The sequence below is a fragment of the Zootoca vivipara genome, chromosome Z2 (assembly GCF_965207765.1).
Source record: "Zootoca vivipara chromosome Z2, rZooViv2.hap1.1, whole genome shotgun sequence".
NCBI lineage: Eukaryota > Metazoa > Chordata > Lepidosauria > Squamata > Lacertidae > Zootoca > Zootoca vivipara.
This window is the reverse complement of record NC_142585.1, coordinates 8,880,625-8,906,281: the sequence shown is the minus strand read 5'-3', so window position 1 is coordinate 8,906,281 and position 25,657 is coordinate 8,880,625. Positions and strand designations below refer to the sequence as shown.

Below are 25,657 nucleotides of genomic sequence, written 5' to 3'. Positions count from 1 at the left end.
TCCTTGCTTCCTTCATGCCTGCCTGCCTCCCAGTTTGATACTGGGTCACATTCAAGGTTCTTCTGTTAATGCACAAAGCCTTAAACCAGGCACCCCCAAACTGCGGCCCTCCAGATGTTTTGGCCTACAACTCCCATGATCCCTAGCTAGCAGGACCAGTGGTCAGGGAAGATGGGAATTGTAGTCCAAAACATCTGGAGGGCCGAAGTTTGGGGATGCCTGCCTTAAACACCTCGGGGGCACTAGACAACAAATCCCTTCTGCTTTATTTTGATCACTGAGATCTCCTCTGATGGAGCACTTCAGGTGTTTCCCCACATCTCTGAGTTTCGGATGGCCTTTGCCAGGCACTGAGCCATGCTCTGTGGTGGGCCCTGCCCTGACGAACTCCTTGCCAGTACAGCTGGGAAGAAATCAGACAGAATCCTGAAAACGGTGTTATTCAGACAGGCTTTTGGAATACAATTTCCTTTTTCCCGGCCAGTATTTATTGATGTTCTTATTGATCTTACTGCAATTTTGAATATTATACACGGCCTTGCTGTGATGTTATGAAAACACAGCCTATAAATATCTAAATAAATATCTGCAGCCCTGGCATGTCAGGGAGAAGACTTGGGCTGAATCCCTTCACCATGGGGGCATCTAATTTCCCATGTGCTGTTAATTGTCTTGGGACAGAGGCCTATTCCGTGACGGAAGAGACTTCCTGTAGCCTGAAGTGGCACAGCTCAGCCACGGCCTCACAGCCTCAGGAAGAACAAGGTCTGAGAGGGGATATCATACTGTGAAGGACAGAAATGGAATTGAAAGAGCCTAAAGTGGACCCTTAGGACATTAAGAGGGTTACATCATGTGGCTGCTGCTAATTTTGAGTCTGAAAATGTACATTAAGATAATTAAAGGTAATTGGAAAATGGAGAGCAGATTGAGGCGGACAATTTCACCACTTCACTTTGTAATTTCCTTATGATTTTTATACTCATGGCCATATCCCCTAGAATGTGCCATGCGACTGAAATGTCACATGTATCATCAGTATGTCAGGGTAGGATTTGCTGCGATGCCGCAGTCACTTTGTAACATAGCATGTGCTTCCTGGAATATATATATATATATATATATATATGAGAGAGAGTAACTATAATTTTGTCCAGTTTGTCAGCAAAGAGTTCCAAGCAACATATGCAGTTCTTCTGCTCCCCTGTTATCCTATGAGGTAGCTTAGGCTGAGAGACTGACTATGACAAGTGCTGGAAATACGATAATATCTCTCCATTTTTCGATGCCATCTTTACGGAGATCTGTGAAATTACTGGCCAGCACCTACAAAAGACAAGTGAGCTAGCCCGGCTGAATTCATTTCAAGGTGAAAACTTGAATGTTCGCTTTAAATCATTGATTATTTACAGGTGGTGGCCAAGGTTGGTGACTGCCACATTAGCTGCCACATTCTGGATTAATTGCAGTTTCCGGGTCACCTTCAAAGGTAGCCCCACATAGAGCGCATTGCAGTAGTCCAAGCGGGAGATAACCAGAGCATGCACAACTCTGGCGAGACAGTCTGCAGGCAGGTAGGATCTCAGCCTGCGTACCAGATGCAGCTGGTAGACAGCCGCCCTGGACACAGAACTAGCCTGGGCCTCCATGGACAGCTGTGAGTCCAAAATGACTCCCAGGCTGCACACCTGGTCCTTCAGGGACACAGCTACCCCATTCAGACCAGGGAATCCTCCACACCTGCCCTCCTCCTGTCCCACCAAAAATGAGCACTAAACTTCCACTAGGTTTTCCTCGGATTCCAGAAATGGTTTTATACTGAGTGAGAGATATCATAAAATGCAAATAAATAACAGGCAAGGGAAGATCTGGAAAATGGAAGAATGTTCTGCCCGAATGCAATCTAAGTGTCCTAGCTATACCATTCCAACCAACCAAATCCTTCTTTCCCATAAAAATATATTTGTAAAGGGCAGTTCAAGACTGATGATTGCCATCACGATTGTATCCTGCCCTTCCACAATGAAGTCAAGGGGCATATACAGGGGCATTATTTCACTTGATCCTCACAATAAATCTTTTGATCTATTTTAGGCGAACAGATGGATGAACAGAATCACAGGTGAGTAGAATTTGAACCCAGGTCTCTATGTGCCAAGTCCCAACAGCTTTCTCACTGTTATATTGATTCTTGAGTCAGGTAGGTAGCCGTGTTGGTCTGACGCAGTATCTGGAGAAATGTGCATGCACATGAAAGCTTATACCCAGAACAAACTTAGTTGGTCTCTAAGGTGCTACTGGACAATTTTTTTTAAAAAATTATTTTGGGTCCTGAGGATAGTTTCAGTGACCCAGCTGAGCTGACTTTATGGGAATTCTGGAAGGCCCTTTGCAGTCAAAGCAAGGAGAAAATGACCCTCACGCCCTTTGGCATTTGGGGAAACTGGTACAGTGCAGTGACTGAGAGTTGTTCCTGCAAGATGGTGCCCCCAGCTCAGTGCATTGTCTCCCGAGAAAAATATCAGCCCTTAACCTAATCTTCTGTGACAAGAAGCTGGCAACTTTGCATCTGGGAGTCTGAGTGTCATGGTTTAGGTCAGCCTTTCCCTGAGGGTGATGCAAAGGCTGTTTATCAAAAGACTGCATTTGTAACAATGGCTCTCGTCTCCTGTGTCTCATATATTCAACATTCTCCCCATGCCTACATTTTCCAAACAGAAAAATTGTTATTCAGGACATGTGTTTTCTAGAGAAAATACACACATGGTAAACTTCAAATCTCTAGCTGAGCTGATACCTAGTTAATTTAACACTCATCTTGCTGTTAATTATAAGGTTGTAAGGACTGCCGGATTGGATCCGACCAGGGCCCATCTATACCAGCATTCTGTCAAATAAGATGCCTCTCAGTTGCTCTAGAAAATGTCTACTCTCTTTATTTGTCGGAAGCATTCTGTAGTCAGACTGCCTATGAAGGTTCATATTCTATATCAGGGATCCCCAAACTAAGGCCCGGGGGCCGGATGCAGCCCAATTGCCTTCTCAATCCGGCCCATGGATGGTCCAGGAATCTGTGTGTTTTTACATGAGTAGAATGTGTCCTTTTCTTAAAAATGCATCTCTGGGTTATTTGTGAGGCCTGCCTGGTGTTTTTACATGAGTAGAATGTGTGCTTTTATTTAAAATGCATCTCTGGGTTATTTGTGGGGCATAGGAATTCATTCATATATTTTTTTTCAAAATACAGTCCAGCCCCACACAAGGTCTGAGGGACAGTGGACCGGCCCCCTGCTGAAAAAGTTTGCTGACCCCTGTTCTATATAATATGGATTTGGAACTTTTTTCAGTCCAGGAGCCAAATTTACTTCTGGGAGTCACATGTCAGTGGTAGGTAGGAACAGAGGAAAGAATTGATTCAGTTTGCATTTAAAGACAAATCTATCCAAACCATAGCTGCCAAGTTCTCCCTTTTTTTAAGGGAAATTCCCTTATGCTGAATAGGCTTCCTCGCGAGAAAAGGGAAAACTTGGCAGCTATGATCCAAACTGCTCTTTTCAAGACAGCATGTGAACTGAAACAAAGTTATCCTTCAAAATCCACACTCATCCGAATTTTGCGATGCAGTTCTCCAACCAAATAATAGCTACAAAAATGCTTAGTGATGTGCATAAAAATAACTATATTAGTGAAAACAATGAACAAAAATACATTGTATTAGGGGAAATTGCTTGTAAAATATGCATATTAGACAAAGCTGCATATAATTAGGAGAAAGTCACACTAAAATGCTGGTGAATATTCACGAGCATAGATAGATAGATAGATAGACAGAACTTACAAAATGCTGCAAAATGTGGATAACTCAATTTAAGATTGGAGAAATAAGAAAAAGAGAGAACCAAAATTGACACATCCTTCTATTCCCTGTGGTAGGTGGGGTCAGAAGTAGAGGTGGGTGTGGCAACAAATGTGAATTCTACCTTTGTCCAAAAGGCTAAATAGGGAGTGTGGCTGGGAAGTCTTAGCTCCAGATATAGAGCTCTGGCACCCCGGACTTATTAGCTATATGCTAACTGGAAACTCATTCTCCAAGAGGGGTTCCTTAAGTAGCCAAAATAAAAACATCTATATGCAAGTGGGTGGTATCAACTGACTTGAGGGAACCTGAAGGCAGTTGGAAGTACAAAAATACTTTTGAGAAAAGAACTAAAAGAGAGGGAACCATAACAACCAAATGAAGATGGAATATGCTTAGCGGCTGTGGAATGAGCGGGAATGGAGAACAGTGATGGAGAGGAATGGAGTGGAAAGGGCATGGCTGGCTGGAACCAAGGCTGGGCAAAGGTTCGCCTCCATCTCCCTCAGTGCCTTCTTCTGAAGTGTGTATGGGGGAACTGGGTGTCATTTAGTGCTGGTGGTAGAGAAAGTCATTGGCTTTCAGGAGTGGTGTATGTGTATATAGCATTTACTGCTGTTTGTTAGGTGGCCCATGTCATTTTCTTTTTTAAGTCTAGAAATCCAAGCTGCACACTCAGCCAGATAATGCATACTTTGAAGTAGCCATTGTTGGTCCACTTAGTCCAGGACTGTTAGCCCATAATACATAGTATGGGTCTAAGTGGACTAGTCCTGGGCTTGGTGGGCTAATAGTGAGCTGTCTAGCCCAAGACTTGTCTACCCTGGGCGGCCTCAAGCAAATGTCTTTCTCACTTCTACTACATGAGATCCACTAACAAGATACTGACCCTTGGGATTTCTGCATGCAGTGGAGCACACACGCCCCTTAACTATTGTATCTCCCATCTGCCCACAATATTGCTCCTCTGAGAAAATATGTTGGTGTCTAGTTTAAGAAGTTAAGGCAATGCCACCTGAAGATTAATTGGGATGTTTTGCCTTTGCACATGCTGTTTCATTTCCAGGTAAGGTTCCCAAGGCGTGTGTGGTAATTAGCAGCACTCCTTTAAGCTGTCCCAAGTCCCCATTTGTATCTCTGGTTCAGCTTTCAAAGATTGACATTTAGAGATCTTTTCTTTGCAATGACTCCCCCCCTTCCCTTTCAGAATCCCAATGTGAGGGTGGCCTCCATGTTGGAAATCATCTGTCGGCTTAACGCCAAACCCTTCCAGATAAGTAGCAGATAAGCTGCACAGGCTTCAACAAGTCTCTACAAATACAAGGGTGACATCCCGCCGGGGGGGGGGGGAATCTCTATCTCTTGCTTGCTCTAACTAGGTCTGGCTTGTGTTCCCATTATTATTGCATCGAAGAGAGCCCCCCTATGGGTTAAAATTCCTTTTGCCACGCTGAAGGATGTTTCAGCAAAGGCTGTTCGTGGCCTCCCTTTCCTTGCAGCTGTTGCCCTTAGATTCTCCTTTATGATGAAGGTCTTCTTTATTGTGGTCCTTGGGGAATCTGCAGCAGACCCCAATCTCTATCCCTCTCTCAATCAATGAATAACTCTCCAGTGAGGAAAGGGCAAAAGCAAAGGATAACAGCAGCAACATCGTGGAGAAAGAAAGAGAAAGAGGAGGGGTGGAGTGGAGACGTGAGGCTTTGCTGCTGCCATTGACAATGCAATGCTCCATTGCAGAGTTCATCTGCTGGGTTGTGGGAGTGTAAAAACCAATTACATGTTTATGAGCCATTATAAGGAATCACTAGGAGACAAAATGTAGATATGCTGAAGGTCTATGTTTCTTTCTGATCTGCTAAACTTCGGGTTTCTTGGCTAGTTTCCAGGTGACTTGTCTATTGAGCATTCATTCTGCTTTGTTGGTGGGGAGGTGAGATGACATTGCGTCAAGCACACGCCATCCTCCTCTTTCCAGCATATTTCCTTGTTACTTTCCTTATTGGGGGGGGGGGAGTCCAATATTGGTGTTGGTGGAGTGGATTTGTTGCACACAGCTCCAAAGCAACTTTAAGAATTGAACAACCTGAATTTGCTGGTATGTGATTAATTCCCATCCCAAAACAGAGACAGTTTGAGAATATGGTCCTAAGTACACTTGCTTATGAGTAAGCCCTGTTGGTTTCAATGCGTCTTTCCTCCGAGTAACACTAATGAAGCTTCAACACGCCCTTATTAAAGAGGTGGTGAAAACCATCCATATTGGTCTTTTAATACACTGTAAAATCAGTTCTTAATTGCTTCTGGAAACATTCACTGCCTAAGATGTCAGTGAAACTCAAAGGAAGGTAAACTGTTTACATTAAAATACTCCATCAAAGTTATTTGTAGCTGGTTTCATCCTAATCCTTCTGATTCCCCCTAGCCCATGCCTTTGACAGGATGACCTTGCCCCCTCCCCTGTTCAGTATTGATGCCATTATTGAAGAATGATTCCTCAGCTTTTCTGCTGATAACTAAATAGAAATGTGGGGCAGAGGTATTGTGGGAGGTAAGCAAACTTTTCAGGATCTGGGTAATAATGGGTGCAGGGAGGTGGAAGTCACTGGTAAAACAACAACGGATCCTGCTATTAAGATTCAGGTGCCATATCTCTTTAAAACAGCACAACTGTGTCTTCCAAATTAGCCAGTTTTTAATCAGGGTTTTAAAACAACACCAGCGAGACAGACAGTTGGAAAGAAATGTTCCATGCTTCCATTATCTATTGAAGGAAGGGGAGGCTCAACCTAAGGCCCGACAAGCCTCGGAGTGATCAAGTAATTCATTTTGCATGCAATTATCTAATACAAACACAGCCAAGAGAGAAACAATAACTGAAATATGACAGCCAAATCAGGAACAAGGATTAAGTAGGAGGTGGCAATGGAGTGTAGGGTTATCTGAGATCCACATGTGTAAAATTTAATTGTTTAAGGGAGAAGGGAGGGGGGGGAGTGTGAGACTGAAAAGATAAAAATCCACTTCAGCAATGTGTTCTGCCAAGAAAATACTTAAATGCAGTAAATGTTGTGGGTTTTTTTTAAAGTGAATGATATCAAAGTTACTTGGGTCCCAAACACACAACACTCTGGCAATGTGTTTTAGATTAAGGACACACGTTTCAAAGGTTAAGAGGACTATTTCTTGGGCAGAATGCAGAACAAAGAATGGGCTGGAGAAGATTAGTAAACTGCGGCTCTTTAAAATACTAGTTTCTGCTGCAATTCACTTGGATAACTTTGAGCTCAAAGCTAATTGGGACTAGACAAGACTGCTTCAAAGAACCCAGACACTGAGCTGCTCTTATTTATTGTGACTTTGGAACAGGTTTCAATTGTTTTTCTTTTCTTCTTTTTTTAAAAGAATTGCACAGTGAAGTCAACAAGAGCTGATCCTACTTAACACACATTGCCTGATTAAGGATCAGATCCTTGCATGTACAATTGCAGGAGAAACTATGCTCCTCAGGGTTCACTGAACCATCTGGGTGTAGATGGCAATACACATATCCATGCAAAGCAATTAGTTGCTGCCTGAAAGTGGTTGCACATGACAAGAGTTAAACGGTTGTGGCAAGGGATGTCAGGGAATTCTATCAAAGTGGGAAATGGTACAAGGAATTGTGGCTCTTCAGGAACGGCAGCCAGGCAGGCAACTATGAAAAGTCACTCCCAGTCTGCACTCACTGTTCTTATGTTATTGATGCTGTTTCCACCTCCCCTGAAATGAATGGTGTGGAATCATGTAACACACCATGTGACAATCATGTGAAAATCACATAATTAATTATTAGATTTTACCACAGAAAATAGTGAGCTGAATAATGTGGTTTCCTGCAGAAGGTGGAACAGAAATGGTGCAGCATATGATGGCCAGTGGAACAGAAATGGTGCAGCATATGATGGCCAGCATATGATGCTTTTGAATTATGGTGCTAGATGAGACTCTTGAGAGTCCCATGGACTGCAAGAAGATCAAACCTATCCATTCTGAAGGAATCAGCCCTGAGTGCTCACTGGAAGGACAGATCCTGAAGCTGAGGCTTCAATACTTTGGCCACCTCATGAGAAGAGAAGACTCCCTGGAAAAGACCCTGATGTTGGGAAATATTGAGGGCACAAGGAGAAGGGGACAACAGAGGACGAGATGGTTGGACAGTGTTCTCGAAGCTACCAACATGAGTTTGACCAAACTGCGGGAGGCACTGCAAGACAGGAGTGCCTGGCGTGCTGTGGTCCATGGGGTCACGAAGAGTCGGACACGACTAAACGACTAAACAACAACAACAATGATGGCCACAGGGTGGAAAAGAAAATCAATGCTTTTTAACATCCCTAGTTGTGTCCAGTGTTTTCAATACAAAAATCCTAATGCTTATATTGAAGGGAGGTGGGTTGCTGCCAGAGGGTCTTTTCTGTGGTGGGCGCCTTCGTTGTGGAACACTCTTTCCAGAAAGGTTTGCCCAGTCCTTCCTGTATTGTTCTTTTGGCACCAGCCGATTTTTATTTTCCTGGGCTTTTAAGATTAAGTTTTAATCCTGCCGATTCTCCCCCCCCTCCCGCCCTGCCCCAGGTGGTTTCTAAAATTTACTTTCATTAAAGCCACATAATAAGAGAAACAATTATTGCAGAAGTTATTTGGTTGTGCAAAATATAGAGCTAATGACTAACAACCTGACATTTATCCAATATATTCATTCTTTTCTGCTTAGTACAATATATATATATATATATATATATATATATATATATATATATATATATATACACACACACACACACACACACACACACACACACACACACACACACACACACCGCTGTGTTGCATCCAACACTGCCATTCTGCTCATGCAGCAGACCTGCTTGTACAACGGAACTTCCCCTCCTTTCCTCTTTCCTGCATCCCCCTTCCGCACCCAGCGTTGACCTCTGGAGCAGATCGGGGGGGGTGGGCATGTGAGGAAAGGAGAGGAAGGGAAAATCATGCAGCGCATTGGATGTAGCTTTGTGACTTTTTGTATTTACATTTTAATTTCAGATACAAAAAATAAATAAAAATAAACATGACATTTTAATTGTCTTCCCTGCAGAATCCCTCATTTACAGAACGTTCGCCCCAAGGAGGTTTTCTTGGCATCTACCTTATCACTGTTTCAAGAACCAGGACCAGGACCAGGCAAAGGCAGCTTTGTTTTACCAGGCGTTTGCGAGCACCAATGATATAATATTGTTCTGCTACATTTGTTTTTAATACATTCATGTGATTTTATTATTATACTTTTTACTTAGCTGTAAATCACTTTGGGGCTTTTTTCAGTTTTCAATAGGAAGTTATGCAGAAATTCACATATGAAGCTGCTTGATACTGACTCTGAACTAGTGGTCCAACCAGCTCAGTATTGCATACACTGGCAGTTGCTCTCCAGGGTTTCAGGCAGAGGACATTCCCAGTCCTACCTGGAGATGACATGGGGGATTAAACCAGGAAGCTTCTGCCTACAAAGCAGTTTCTCTGCCATTGAGCCACAATTATTTAATTCTTTTTGTAAACCTCATGGGAATATGGTTGAAGGGTGGTGTAGAAATATTTATAACAAATAAAAGTTTGGGTAGATGAAGCAGAGCTACAGTTTCCTAGTACACAGGAAATTCATTTGGCCATGGGAAAGCTGGTGGCTCTTGCATTACTTTCCATGCAGTTGGAGGAACTCTAATATTTTAAAATGCAGAAAACGCTTAAGTTCAGTTTAATGATACTGCTTAATAAAACATTAAGCAGATGTTTACCTGCTGTTAAGAATTTGTGCCTTGTAGCCTAGGCCAGCCTGCATATTTAAGGGGGAGGGGGGTCATAGGAATGAGACCATATTGGTGGATAACTTCAAACAATTCGACAATACTTTTATAAAGCCATCAATAGAATTTTCTTTACTTTTTTTTAAAAAAGCATTTGATACTGATTATGCAGCCCATTCTGAAAGAGAAACACAAAGGCTTGCATCTTTAGATCTTTCGGTGAACTGAGAGCACACAGCATTAATAGCTGCTGCACAGCTGTAAATGAAAATTGACTCCAGATCTAACCCCTTATTTTCTGCCTCCCTTGGCACCCCAAAGAGAGACTCAAAATACTCACAGGGAATAAAATGGGGACAAACTGGGCATTTGATATATGTGAAGGTGTCTCTGTGTGACTTCTACACCTTTGCCAAAGTATTCTGAAAACAACCAGCTTAGCAGAATGTGGATAAGCTCCTAAATGGAAGCTTTAATGCTGGGATGGGTAACCTCAGGCCACAGGGGCTGAATGAGATGCCCCAGGCCTTTCCAGCTGCTCTTGAGCCTCTCTCCAAGCCACACTTCTTTGCCACAGGACCCTTACTGGTCATGCTTTGACCCCCCTTCAGTATTTTTGCCTGACTATAACGCACCTTGACCTCTTGCTTGCCTGGATAGAGGACAGAGAGGGATGTGTGAATGTGCATAGAAAAAATGCCTTATTTGCAAAGGTCATGTTAACATCCATTACTCCACACAGTTTTTTCTTCAGATCTGCCTACTGTGGAATGTGGCCTAGAAGGGAAAGAGGCCCTTAGGCTAGAAACGGGTTTGAGTTGTAATGGGTCTCCTTTCATGTAAGTCACAATGAAATGGTGTCCACAGTGGCTACCAACATTGAAACCTTTGGTAAGATAGATTGAAGGAAGATCATACCTGAATGGAGATGTGTTTGATTAAGAAAATGCAAGATGTAAAAAGGTACTCTCTTGAGTACTTTCTTCAGGATAAAATAAATGCTGATGTATCTGGAATGAAGGACAACTGGCAAGCAATTGCAAAGTCTTTTTAGGTGCTACTCATTAGCTAACTAAATGGAAATGACATTTAGGTGCTGGGCAGGCAGGGATGAAGTGTTCTAAATATCATAAAAGTTCATGCGGCTACATTAGGCATTTGAGAAAGCAGACTGGATGTCAAAAAATTTACCTGCTCATTATCGTCTTCATCACTGCTGAGTTTCAGATCATCTTCAAGCATTCTTTCAATAGGGAAAAAGACAAAGAAAGAAAGAAAAATGCAAGGTTATTTAAAATGAACAATGTTTGAGCCTCTCTTGAAAATAGCTAAGCAATCTCTGTGCTAAAGGAGTCCAGGGCAGCAAACACACAAGCAAGAAAGCAACCAACACATTTAAAAACATCTAGAGTGGACCTATTGAAATAACTGGATTTAAGTTAGTATTCATTTATGAACAGCTTCTGCAAAAACACCCCAAAGCAATGTAACAGCCAAGACTCCAACAATAAAAAAACATCTATAAAAACGATTTCAAGTCCAATTCAGATACAGACAGGGATTTTTAAAAAATCTACAAGGCTTGTTGGAAAAGAAAGACCACAGAGACAGTGCCTGTCTTATATGTAATGGGAGTTAAAAGAGGTAGGTGCCAGCACACAGAGGTTTGATTTCTATGTTGTACAGAACGGACTTCCTGATGGAATGGTATTTGCAGGAGACCCTCTGTTGTAGATGGCAGTGGACTGACTGGGATGCAACTTAGTTGGACAAGTTCTTCATGCAGGCGCCTGCCAAGTTAGCCTGGATGGGGAGACCATTCCAGAACAAGGAGGCTACCACGGAACAAGCAGTCCAAAATGGGACGGACACTTCTTCCTGACCCAAAGAGCAGCTGTACAACAGATAAAAACTCAGGGTATTCAACATACTGTACTCACAATCATGTAACTGTTTAACACAACCAATTATTAAATTGCAGTGCATACAATACATGTCAGTAAGTGTCCATTTTAACACAAGGTCTTCTTCAAGTCCACATAAGACACGGTCAGAATTCTTTTCTTTTTTTTTTATTAAAGATTTTCTTGATTTACAGAAATATATGCAATGTCTCTCGTAACATTTTTACAAATCGGTTTCATTTGTTGAGACATTGGGAAGAAAGAGGGGGATAGAAGTAGATTGGGGGGGGAAGATGGGGGGGGGGTTCTGATCACGTGATAACAACATCTTAAACCACCACTAGATTAGTTAATTCAGGGTTATGATCTGGCTCAATGACATTTGAGGGAGTTCCTTCTCCCATGTGAGCCTACTAAGACATTCAGGCTTTCCTTAGGGACCCAGCTCCAAGTGTCCTGGCTGTTAGAAGGACAGCGTCTTCTTAGTGGTGGAACCAAAATTTTGAAACATCCTCCCTAGGGCTGTACATGAACACCAAAAGAGTGTTTGAGCCCCTGTATTTTTTGACTACATTTTCAACTTAATGGGATGGGTTTTTCCCCTTGAAAATGTTGCCAATCTGCCTGAAGGACCCTGTGTGAGAGACAGGAAAAGAGGAATCTCTCAGGAGAGAAGCTGGGAGAAGAGACGGATGCTCCCAGGTGCGAGGACACAACCTTTTGTGAACAGAACAAAAGTTAAAATATATATGTGAGAGAGGATTCTGTACTTATTCATCTCTTCTATCTTTTCTCTGTTCTTTTATTCTTTTTCTTTTTATTCTTTTTGTGTCATTAATTTGTCTTTTATTGTAATGTAAAAAGTGTTAATAAAACTTTATCATGAAAATATTGCTGATCTGCCAATTTTTGAATGTTTTTCTGGTTTTAAATAATACAGACAGTAACCTTGTTGACCAGGGGTCAGCAAACTTTTTCAGCAGGGGGCCGGTCCACTGTCCCTCAGACCTTTTGGGGGGCTGGACTATATTTTGAAAAAAATATATATGAATGCATTCCTATGCCCCACAAATAACCTAGAGATGCATTTTAAATAAAAGGACACATTCTACTCATGTAAAAACATGCTGATTCCCGGACTGTCCACGGGTCGGATTTAGAAGGCAATTGGGCCGCATCCGGCCCCCGGGCCTTAGTTTGGGGTCCCATGTTGTTGGCTGCTGCAACAAAATGTGCTACATATTTTCATATTAATTTTATTTTAAATAAAAGTAACATCACTAACAACGGAGGAAATTTATTTTCACTTTAAATTAAATCTGTAAAATTTGTTCTCTTTTATGCTCTGTTAAAATACATTTCTGTTCTTTATTTCAAGAAATGTACATTTACGTAACAAATTCACACAGAACAATGCAAAGTCTTCCATAATGGACTGAGGGGATATTTACATTTAGTAAGTATCTCAACAAACAAAATTGAACAAAAAGGATGCTGGATGATGACAAAAATGTTAGATGTGCAGCAAAGTATTAAGCACAGAAGCACCACTTTTTGATGTGCTGCTAATAAAAGGATTAATAAAAGGCTGTGAAGATCAAAACATACTTTTAATGTATAGCAATCCATGACTGCCATTTTCAGTGTCAACAAAGAATTATGTGGCATGCTCTCTCTTGGGCTACAGCCTACTCTTTCTTTTCCACAAAGCAACCTGGAAGGTGGCTTCAAATATCTGAGGGTACAATTGAGCAAAATGGTCTGACAGCCACATAATAGGCAATTGCTTTCTGTTTTGAGAGAACCATTAAAGTTCATTCAAGAAAAAATGCTACCATATTTCCTAATGAACTCTTTTTAACTCAGCAACTTTCCATTATGGTGCCCCTCTGAACTTTTTGTATGTAAAGTTCCATGGATATTATTAGCATCCCCAATTTTAAAGCTGTCTGCTTACTTTTTAAAAGTGCAAGACTGCATGTTAACCGGTTTGTAAGTCATTCGTCTTTCCCTGACCTCTGTTGTCGGGTGGCTCAGCTGTTACAAAATATCTAGACCTGAAACTACTGATCATTAACCTCTTAATCAATGACAGATGCCTCTGTCAAGTGCAAACCCGTAAACGTGTGACCAAGATCACAGATCTTTCTTTCTACCTAAAACAAGAGACCCTCAGCAAATATTAATCTTTAGCAGTTTGGATTTGGGGTGACAAATGGGTGCTCGTTTCTTGTTTATCTAGCTGCCATCTTTGTTTCTACAGTGGCATTAGTCGCCAGTGATGTTCATGACAACAAACCACAGAACCTCTATTTACCCTTGATTTTTATCAGCATAGTACATTACACTCTTTCTCAAAGGGCAAAAATGTGTTTAAGATTCAGTTACAAAAATAGCAGCCTACTGATAAGGCTACATCACAATGATGACCACCATTAGCTCCAGCCTAAATCCTTCCATTAAAACTTACATCTCTTTTCAATATGTAAAAACTCCGTCTTTTAGAAGATTTTTTTCTTTTAAAAATAATCTGTTCTGTGTTATTAAAAAAATTATAAGGAGAGAAGGATGAAAATGATTTTCTTTTAATCATTTTCTGAAGCATCTCTTTCTTTATTGAGCACATTTTCTTTATTGTTTTACATGTTAAACATCCTTACTTGACACACTGGTAGAAACAAACAGAGTGGATAAAGGAAACTGGAGATTAGACAAATGGAAAGAACAAAGGAAAAAAGAGGAAGAGATGATAAAACTGAACACAATGACTGAACTGAACACAATGACTAAATGAGACACAGCCATCTAAAGGGGCTGATGAAGAACTGTTCTTAAACACCACCATCCTACCAAGGGATGAGCAAATATGTCAATTTTTGTTTCTCTCATTTTCCACATTCCCACATCAGCTTATGGGTTGTTGTTGTTGTTGTTGTTGTTGTTGTTGTTTTTAATGCCAGAGTGGCTTATCAGTAAATCCCTTCTCCCAGGGAGCTCTGGGAATTGTATTCTTGAAGAGGAATACAGGGTATCCTAACAGCACCCTTAATAAACAACAGCTGCCAGAATTTTTTGGTGGAAGCCATGACTGTTTAAAGCGGCACCATTCTGCTTTAAATGCATGGTGTGAATGTGGCCTTAAGCACTCATTTGCAAGCAATTAGTGATTTCATTGGATAACAACCTTATCTTGTACTGCCTGTAACTTTGGTGTTTCCATTCTAATGACCATTGGATACAAACAGACAACACCATTACTGGCCCCAACAACATCCAACATACCATCTCAGGACTATTTAATTGCTCATCCTCTAACATTGTGTATGCCATCAAATGCCAACAGTGCCCTTCAGCTCTCTATATTGGACAAACAGGCCAAACCCTACGCCAAAGGATAAATGGACATAAATCTGACATCAGGAACCAGAAGACAGAAAAACCAGTAGGAGAACACTTCAATCTCCCAGGACATTCTATACAAGATCTCAAAGTAGCTGTCTTACTACAAAAGAATTTCAGAAATAGACTGGAAAGAGAAGTTGCTGAATTGCAACTTATCACCAAGCTCAAAACCATGGAGGGACCTGGTTTGAACAGAGATATCGGATTCTTATCTCATTATACATGATAAGCGATCTTCAGCCATCTCAACCCTTGCTTTTTCATGCAAAACCATTTGCAGTCGTTTCCGGTCATCAACAGCTATCAGTCAGTCAATCACCCATTTCCACCACCCTTCTGAGTGATCCCCCCTCCCCATCCCCACCCCTTCTCTACATAAGTGCCTGGAAACTTCCATTTCACTGTATCTGAAGAAGTGTGCATGCACACGAAAGCTCATACCAAAATAAAAACTTAGTTGGTCTTTAAGGTGCTACTGAAGGAATTTTTTTTTGGATACAAACAATTAGACAATGAATCTCAGCCAGAAAATTTGAAGCCAAATTACTTCGGGAACATAGAACACAGACAGCTGCCTTATATTGGTTCAGAGCATTGATCTATCTAACTCAGTATTGTCTACACTGACTGGCAGAAACCCTCAAGAATTTCAACCAGGAGACTCCCCCAGATCTACTTGAAGATGCTGGGGATTGAATTTGGGACCTTCTGCATGCAAATCAGATGCTCTGCCACTGGGGATTGTCTTAGCAATCCTTGTGAAAACTAGTTCTGAACTTGATGTTAATAACTCTCAAGTGTCAATATACTATATACCAGGCACGTCCAACTCCCAAGAGACTGCGATAAAAAAACTGGCAGTGATCTACCCGGTCACTGGAGGAGGAGCGTGCATGGGCTTGGGTGGGTGGAAGGGGGGGACTGACCAGAGTTGTTGAGCTTTTTTAAGGGGAAATGCCATACATCGCTAACCGAAAAATCAACAGTACACACACACACACTCACCGAAATAGACAATAATCATATCCACAATCAACTGCAGAAAATGCCAAACAACTACCCACGGGACGCGACAGAGGAACATAGGGGGGAGGGGCGGAAACATCCCTTCCCCAGTCCCCCCCCCCCAGCGATCGATAAGGATACTGCAATCAAGCAGGATCTATCAGGATCACCCGGGGATCTAGCTGTTGATCGCGGTCGACCGGTTGAACATGCCTGCTATATACTAACAGGAAACTTCTTTTCTGAATGCCTTTCTTTATACAGCCAAAACAGTAGCATTAACAGCTTCAGGAGAATCATAAGGTTTGAACGTACACAACTATGGGGGGGACCCTAAGTGGAGGATGGAACTCAACACCAAAGGACTGGGAATGCTCAATTGGTGGGTTTAGAATTTTCACTGTTGGAAGGGCAGGAAAGGAACACGGTGTGGGATGGGGAACGGAATAGTGTGCTCTGAAAAAAGGTGACAGCTAGGTAAAACACTGACTAGGAGCATTTCATTATGTGTTCGTATGTTTAGATGGGTGCCTGTGTGTGTGCATAGACACATACATATAATACACCTTCACAGGATAATAAAAGGCAATGATAGTGTGTGCCCCTCTCTCTGTGTGTACACACACACACACACACACACACACACACACACACACACAAATAAAATAAAATAAAATAAAATAAAATAAAATAAAAGAGGCAGTCTCTGACCTGACTGGCATTATTATTGAAAATACATATACTTGTTTGTCTTCTCATCCATAGCTAATACCCCATATCACTGGGGGTGGTGGGGGTGGTGAGCTTACAGAGGATATTTTGATCTCATTATTGGAGCAATGCCATTTACATCTGATAGTTAGCATATTCCTAGCCTGTTCCTTCCTGCCTTTCAGACTGGCAGGCATTAGGGCGGTCTATCAACATAATGCACAGTTTCTAAAATTCTCTTCATAACACTCTGAATTTACATGCTTAGAACATGCATGGGAAATTACTGGAGAAAGGGGGCTAGGATTGTGATAAGGGAGTGAAGTACAGGAGGTGGTGGTGCTGAAATGGGACAGGAGAAAGATACCTCCCCATCTCAAAATATTTTCCCAACCCACATGTGAAGTCTCACAGGCTTTTAACCTGTGAGTAATAATGAAGAGTTTGCCATTTCCCCATAGACATTTAAATCACTTGCGTTGGTCATAGGCATTTACTGAGAATGACCAGTGCATGTGTTAACATATACATATGTAGTGTGTGTGTGTGTGTGTGTGTGTGTGTGTGTGTGTGGACATCTACAAGTGGCAAACTGCTCTTGCTACTCATGTGATTTTCACAGGTATTTTTCCATTGTAAGGCAGGTGGTTATTGTTCCCATTTTACAGATGAAAATCTGAGTGACTTATCGAAGGCCAGACAACAAGTTCCTAACAGAGATGGGAAATGAAGTTGTGTCTCTCTGATCAGAGTTCAACTCTCCATTCACTAAGCAATACAGTCTTGGCCACCCTATAGATCCTATCACTGGTTCACAGAATGTCCTTGGCAAAGGAGACCTGTACATGTTTACTTAGAATCAAATCCCACTGTGCCTTCTCCACAGTATTTAGGATTTTATCAAGAGGAGAACCAGCGTAATATAGTTGATAATGTTTGGGATTCACATCAGTCTGACCTACCTCTGAAGGTTGCTGTGAGGATTTTTTTATATATAAAAAAAATGAACCACCACTGTGGATTGATTCCTGGGCTGTTTTGAGGGAAGGTGGTGTACAAATGCAACTCACAGGGCTGCAACATTTAATCAGTTAGATTAGCTGAGACACAGCTTTAATGTCTACTCAGAAATCCCATCGATTGCAATTTCAGAAAACAAAAACCCATTTTCAACCAACTAACAACATTCTCCTGATTAACTGGGTTGCATTTCCCCCTTTTAAAAAACCCATTGTTTTTAACACCAATAAACGTTCCACACAGCAAACACCATCTTAGAGGATATTAGTCTGAAGGCACATAGGGTGGTGAAGCTAAGCAGGTCTGGGGGTGGCTGATGCTTGGAAGGGAGACCGGCTGTGAACCACATGGATGCCCGCCTTGGTGGCGTTCAATGATGAAAGGATTTTGGGATATTAGTACCCAAAGTTATCTCACATAGGAGGAAATGCCACTTCAGAGTGCTACAATGACACATGTTGCATCATTTAAAAACAAGGGACGTGTGCTTCTTGTTTTCAGAACTATTGCTTTCATGTAGGTTCATTCTGTTTTAGGGATTTATAATCTTCCTTTTGTGAACAGTGCTTTACAAAGCAGCTCACAACATATACAAAATGCAAAGCCAAGCCCAAACACAATACAATAGGAAACCATTTAAAATACCGGTATCCACTTTGTGGCAAAACTTTGTGGTATCCCTTGATGGAGGATACTGCTGTCAATGGTTACTAACCCTGATGGCTAACTTCCAACTTGGAGGCAGTATGCTTCAGAATACCAGTTGCTGGGAACAAGGGGTTGAGCAAAGTGTGTTTGTGCTCATGTCCAGGTTGCAGACTTCCTACAGACATCTGGCTGTTCACTTTGAGACCAAGATGCTGGACCAGATGGGCCACGGGCCTGATCCAGCAGGCTCTTCCTATGTCCTTCTTAAGTGCTTACTAAACACTTAAAAACGAATGCAGATAAATTTATCAACCAAAACATAATATGTCTCAACCAAAATTAATGCAGCTCATGAACTTTGATTTATTTAATTGGGTAACAGCTCTGGTAGATGACAACTGTTCTCCCCCCCCCTTTTTGCATAATAAAGCAGTGTTCAGTGGGAATTTAAGGTTTCCTAAAAACGGTAAAGTAGTAACTGATGGATTGCACAAATGTAAGGCTTGATTATAAAAGTATTTATCAGATGTGTTTATTTTGTGGAAGAAACCCTCAAACAACTGATTTCTTAAGCAATTTTGTAATACATCAGAGTTTTTTTTTTTTTAAAGCCGTTCTTGGGAACTCAAAACAAATGGCAGAGTAATCTTGAAGGAGAAAGAGGAGCCTTTGTTTTAAAACATTCCCTCTATAAATCTTGAAACTTGATATTCACTTGTTGGGCAAAATGTGCAAGTCATTTTTTAAACATTTCCTCTGAGATTTTGCAAGAGTTATAGTCCCCCCCCCTCATTTTTTAAAAACTTTTTTAAAAAACTCAGGAGAATAAAAAAGAATTTACAAGCATCATTTAGCTTGCTATACAACAATTATAGACATATGCAACTGCAATTGATTAAACTTCTTCTTTTACTTAATTTCCCCTTTTGTTAATACTTTGTTCCGTTTGAGCTGCCTTACTGTTCTGAGGACAGCTTAAAGGTAACCATTAGGTCCAGTCGCAGATGACTCTAGGGTTGTGGCGCTCATCTCACTTTACTGGCTGAGGGAGCTTCCGGGTACAGTTTCCAGATCATGTGGCCAGCATGACTAATCCACTTCTGGCGAACCAGAGCAGAACACGGAAACACCGTTTACCTTCCTGCCAGAGCGGTATCTATTTATCTACTTGCACTTTGATGTGCTTTCAAACTGCTAGGTGGGCAGGAGCAGGGAGCAAGCAACGGGAGCTCACCCCGTCGCGGGGATTCAAGCCAACCTTCTGATCGGCAAGCCCTAGGCTCAGTGGTTTAACCCACAGTGCCACCCGCGTCCCGAGGACAGCTTAGATCACCTCAATCCAGCAAGGACAATCTGTGCATGAAGACAGTATTCCCTGCACCAATCTCATTGCTGGATTGGGTCCCTTACATAAAAACGTGTTTTGTGTGTATGGTCTCACTTATGCTGGACTACCCATGCAACTCCTCTTGCTGCATCAGATCCTCTACAAGCAGCCCCTGGAGGTGACTGGAAAACCCAGCTATGATCACTAATTTGAAGAATATGGCTTCATCCTGTGAGTTGGGGCAAGCTTCTACCTTCAATCACCAGTTTTTCTGTCTGCAAAATGGAAATAAACAGTGCTCTGCTTCACAGGGTCTCTACGAGGGTAAATCTAGTTAGGATTATAGAACAGTTTAAAAATTAACAACAAAGAACCTTAAATACTAACAAATATATTATGACATAAACTATACCATATGAAATGTGTTAGTCTTTATGATGCCACAAGATGGTTGCTGTTTTTTTGCTGCAAGAGACTAACAAATCTACCCCTCTGGAAAAGTTTTCATATTAATAATATTGTTTGCTGATATCATCATAATCATCATTGAGTAGTATCCAAAGCTAGTCCTGCTCAGAGTAGATTCACTGAAGAAATGACTTAGGTCCATGGATTTCAGTGGATCTACTCTGAGTAGGACATATTATAGACAACTTCTCTTAATGTATTAGTTGATTGACTCAGCTGTTAATCAGGTCCATGAATTGCAGTGGGTCTGCCACCCACAGAGTGACATACAAAATGTAGAAGCATAAAGGCATGACATAAAATAGGAAACAATGAAAACAGTACTAAAACTAATTAATAATACCATGTATCTTATTGTGGTAAGCTGCCTTGAGCATCACTTTGTAGTAAGGTTGGATAAAGATTAAATGAATAAACAGTAAACAAAAAATTGAGATGTTATTACTACATCATGGGATTTATTTTAAAATGTAATATTGATACAGCACCTTTCATATGAAAATTCATCTGAAGGAAATGTGAATATGGCCATTGGGTTTTTACATTTTTATTTATTTAAACCTCTTACAGATAAAATACCTGAAGCTGTTAACCACATTCTGCATAGTGATAGATAAGTGAAGGCCCCCAGTGCAAGGAGAACATTTTGGGTTGACCACCCAACCACCACAACAAATAGATCGGCAGAACTGAATCATGCAAGGGACATCTTTGGCAGCAGAGAAGAGGTGCTGAGGTAATCTGGCCAAGTCTTGGCAAAATTTCAGCTTGCACTCCAGGAGCTAAAAGTGATTGTATGAAGCAGTCTGAGCTACTTTTTAATGCTAACCAACAGTGTGATTGAACTGTATTAACTGTGCAATCCTATACATGTCTATTCAGTGGTGGCTGGGAATGCCAGCAGCTATCCAAGGTTTCGGGCAAAGGTTTAGGTTTATCTGACTTGCTCATTGCAGAGTGAGGCTTTTTCATTTGAAAGATGGAATCCGAGCAAAGCGATCCCAATGAAATTTCAGGAAGTAGCAAAGGAGAAGATCCTATATCTGGGAGGCCCTGTTTGATGCCTCCCAACCCCATGGGACTTATCCACTCTCTTTTAGAGTTCTCTCCTCTCAGCAAACTGATGAGGTAGAGGGAGATCTTATGTCGCTAAGAAACACTCCATTTTGTGTTGTCACACTCAATCTGCCTTAGCACCATATCAGTAATTAGTGTAATTACAGCTACTGAGAAGAAAGTAACCCCTGTGGTTATCTATTAGGTAACTCACAATCAGAGAGTGCACTTCATTACTCATCTCTCCATATCATCTCCTAATTTCAAAAGGATTAAATGAAATGAATTCTTTTAGCAGGAGAATGTCTTTATCTCGATGGCCATTAATCTCCCCATGTAAAAAAGCTCTTGCAGGCAACTCAAATACTAAGTTGTCACTAAGTGAACGGAAACGTAGCTCTTCTGATAGGTGTATCCCTTCCTTTCACAGGTTAAGATAAAAAGAGAGCTCAATCAATTGTAGTGATCTGTGTTCCAACAACAAAATGACCTTTGGAATTACGACATGCCATGGTACCTTAGCTTTTTTTCAGGCATCTGTAATCTGTGTTGTGTAAACACATAGGGGACAAGCATGCTAGCCCTGCCCCTGTGCCCCACCCCACTATGTTCATCAGGAATTGGAGGGTGACCTTTTGAAGCCAGGGACCTAATCTACTTACGTAGATGTTGGTAGGCATGTTGAATGTTGATCATTTCAGAGGAATTCAGGGAATGGCCGAAAACTGAGAAATACGTTAGTGAATGTTGAAATGTACCTAAAATTGATAGCTAGCAGTCAATCACTCAATGGTGTATGTCCAAAAAAGGGGGAAGGATATACAACTAATTTTAGAAATTTACAAACTTTATATGGGAATATAAATTGCCATATGAATTCTTAAGGAAATCAGCCCTGAGTGCTCACTGGAAGGACAGATCGTGAAGCTGAGGCCCAATACTTTGGCCACCTCATGAGAAGAGAAGACACCCTGGAAAAGACCCTGATGTTGGGAAAGATGGAGGGCACTAGGAGAAGGGGATGACAGAGGACGAGATGGTTGGACAGTGTTCTCGAAGCTACGAACATGAGTTTGACCAAACTGCAGGAGGCAGTGCAAGACAGGAGTGCCTAGCGTGCTATGGTCCATGGGGCATAGCTGCCAAGTTATCCCTTTTTTAAAGGGATTTTCCCTTATGCTGAATAGGCTTCCTCGCGAGAAAAGGGAAAACTTGGCAGCTATGCCATGGGGTCATGAAGAGTTGGACATGACTAAACGACTAAACAACAACAACATATGGGAATGTAAACTTTCACCAACTTTTGAACATTCACTAACATACAATAGTTGTTGAAACGGAAAACAATGGCATACTTCATGAGACTGTCTACCAGCTGTGGAAGACACACTTTGGATGATGCGAGAAATGAATGTTGCCAGAAATCAGTACCAAAGGATAAAGGGGGAGTAATTTCTCCATATAGCTTAACTCTACCATGTAATCCACAATACATGTTATTTAGTCTCCAATAGGGATTCACAGAGAAATTGATACAGTCCTGCTATTCACAGTGGACTAATTCGATGTTCATAAACTTGCTTCTGGATTGGAGTGCAACTATCAGTCAGATTGAACCACTCTCCAGATTCTAAGATAGTTGCAGTCCCCCAAAAACATGCACAAAAATATGTACTTAAGGAACAAATGCATACATAATAGGTATTTTAGATTCAAATGTATTCTAATACATTGAAATTGCATTCAATCACAAACAATTATTTTGCACACACATTCTTTCAGGAAGTCTGCAAAATTTGGCACAGAATAGACTTATGAAACTGACATAAAATGGTCTTAGGCTGATCTGTCCATAACTAGCCACATTGCCACATGTTATTGTCACATGTCATTATGACTAGGCTTTATAATAGTGCTTCCATGGGAACATGGGAAGCGGCTTTATACTGAGTCAAACCACTGGTCCATCTAGCACTATATTTTCTTTACACTGGTGGCCAGTGACAGTGTCTTTCCCAGCTCTAACTTAGATATGCTGGGGACTGAACCTGGGGTATTCTGCATGCAATGCATGTGTTCTGCCACTGAGCTACAGCCACTCCAAATCTCAGCTCCTCATGCTGCAAAATTTCCTGACAATATGCCACAACTCCCTTTTCAAAATTACCCTGATAATGTATTTCCTATACTGACCTGCTCCAATGCTGTACCATGTCATGGCTTTAAGTCAGGGGTATGCAGGGCAAGATGGAGATCTTCGAGACTAAACACTATGGAAAGGCAGAGACAGCAGCAGGTGGTCTGTCCAGAAAACCCTAACAAGTTAGGTTGGGCAATGCCTGCAGGACCATAGACAGCTCTAAGGCTGACAACTCCTTCAACAAACATCCGAGCCACCCTGAGCCCTCAGCTGCCTGTGGAGGCCACAGAAGTCCAGCAAGGCCCTGGCTTTGTAGGATCAGAAGCATCCCTTTAAAGGCTCACTTGTCCATTTAGAACCTTGCCCTTTCCTGGCCACCTGTGACCTTCCAGTGGGTCTGACTGTGGCATCTGGGGCCAAATGATAGCATGGAACAATTAAGCAAAAATGAGAACTTCTCCCTAATCAGCAATCTGTGAAGCTGAGTGTTATGCATGTATGCGATTCAGATGCTTAGGAACATATATGTACATAGCTGCTGAGACATTTCTGGAGTTATATTAGGACTGCTTGACTATATTTCAGACACTGAAAATAAACTCTGGTGTGTGTGTGTGTGTGTGTGTGTGTGTGTGTGTGTGTGAGAGAGAGAGAGAGAGAGAGAGAGAGAGAGAGAGAGAGAGAGAGAGAGAGAGAGAGAGAGAGCTCATTTGGTGAGGCAAGTCAACACATTGTCTTTGATGAGATGGGCTGGAAGATGATCCTAAGCAGGGATGTCACAAGAAATCAAATAGGGTTGCCTGAAAAACACTAGTGGCCTGTTGGGTCTGCTCACTGAGCTGTGCAGTTTTCTGGATCCTAGCCTATGCTTATCCAAATGCAAATCCCACTAATTTTAATTAGATTTCTCAGAAAGCAAATATAGTGCTGCAGCCTTAGAGTTTTGATTAGAGGGTTGCAATGATGTTATCTGCACACTTTCTAAGTGCTTCACCAGGCAGCTGAAACCTGCCTTTTCTGAAAGGTTTCTGATATTTATTTATTTTGAAATGAGGAAAACCAACATGCACACAGAAGCACTCGGCCTGTACCACAACCACACAAACCTGCTACTCATCCTAGACTGGTAGACAGATAAGCCACCCACTCACACTGCAACCACACAAACACACACCACACATATACCAACTGCCCTCCCCCCACTGTGGTCACACACATATATACACACATATATACATTCATCCAAACAGGCCACACATCTCACACTAAGATGTGGTGATGGACATGCACAATCTAAACCTGAAATCTGTATTTAAAAAGAGCTCTTGTTAAACACAAGGGGGCCATTGTTGCAATGATATGCATGTATAGGGGGACTGATCCAGACTGGGATTCTAGCATTGTGTGTGTGTGTGTGTGTGTGTGTGTGTGTGTGTGTGTGTCTAGGTGTCAGGGACTGGCTGAATGATGAAAAGTAGTAGGAGATGCCAGCCCGAGAACCCCCCCGGAATGATGCAGAGGAAGAAGACTTAGACCTAGGACAGTGGTGGTGGGACACTGAGGACCAGTCTGCAGAAGGGACCACCTGGGAGGTGATAGAAGCAGGAGGTTTGAGTGAACATGGGGGGGTTGGTACAGGAGCGGGGGTTGGTACAGGAGAAGAAAGCTGTTCCAGGACAGGGCTGGGCACCAAGGTCTCAGTGTGAGTGCAGACTCTGGGCAAATCTACACTGGTTGGTTATAATGTTAAAGATGCTTTATAAAAATGTGACATCAGAAGGTGATGTAAAGCAGCGATCCATCGGCAATGGAAAATTGTGTTGAGTATTACTTTTTTTTTACAGCATTTTTACATATCAGCATAGATCCAGCCTCTGCCAGAGAGGAGCCAGATGCTGCCTCGGACAGCCCTTCTTCAGCTAGTTCTCCTCCTCCACTGACACCCAGATCATGATGAACCTTGCATGTTTCTGAGCAATGGGCCAGAGAGGCCCAGAGGAGGATCCTTCCCCCTTGCCAGCGTTTATGGCTGCTTGGGAGGAGTCCAAAGGGAGAGGGCTAGGGAAGGAAGGAGGGGCCAGACACCAGTCCCAGCAATGTCTTCAACTAGGGCAGGTTAGCCTAGATGTTGTGTTTTCCCTTTTGTGAATTAAAGCTGACTGCAGTCTGCATCTCAAGTCCTCTTCCTGACCTGTGGATGAATCTGCATTCTGGACAGTCCATTGACACAATGGGGGCTTTGACACTTTGTTTACTGTTGTGGTCCTAATCCAGATTGCTAAG

General features: G+C 41.9%; 1 protein-coding gene across 8 annotated transcripts in view; it reads right to left on the bottom strand.

The window, feature by feature from the left end:
- AFF2 (ALF transcription elongation factor 2) overlaps positions 1 to 25,657 on the bottom strand; it is a 391,123-nt gene that overhangs the window by 88,823 nt on the left and 276,643 nt on the right. For all 8 annotated transcript variants that reach the window (XM_088664445.1, XM_060270428.2, XM_088664443.1 and 5 more), the window contains one exon: positions 10,885 to 10,936. In XM_088664445.1, the coding sequence (XP_088520571.1) occupies positions 10,885 to 10,936 (52 nt within the window). The remainder of the gene's footprint in view (positions 1 to 10,884; positions 10,937 to 25,657) is intronic.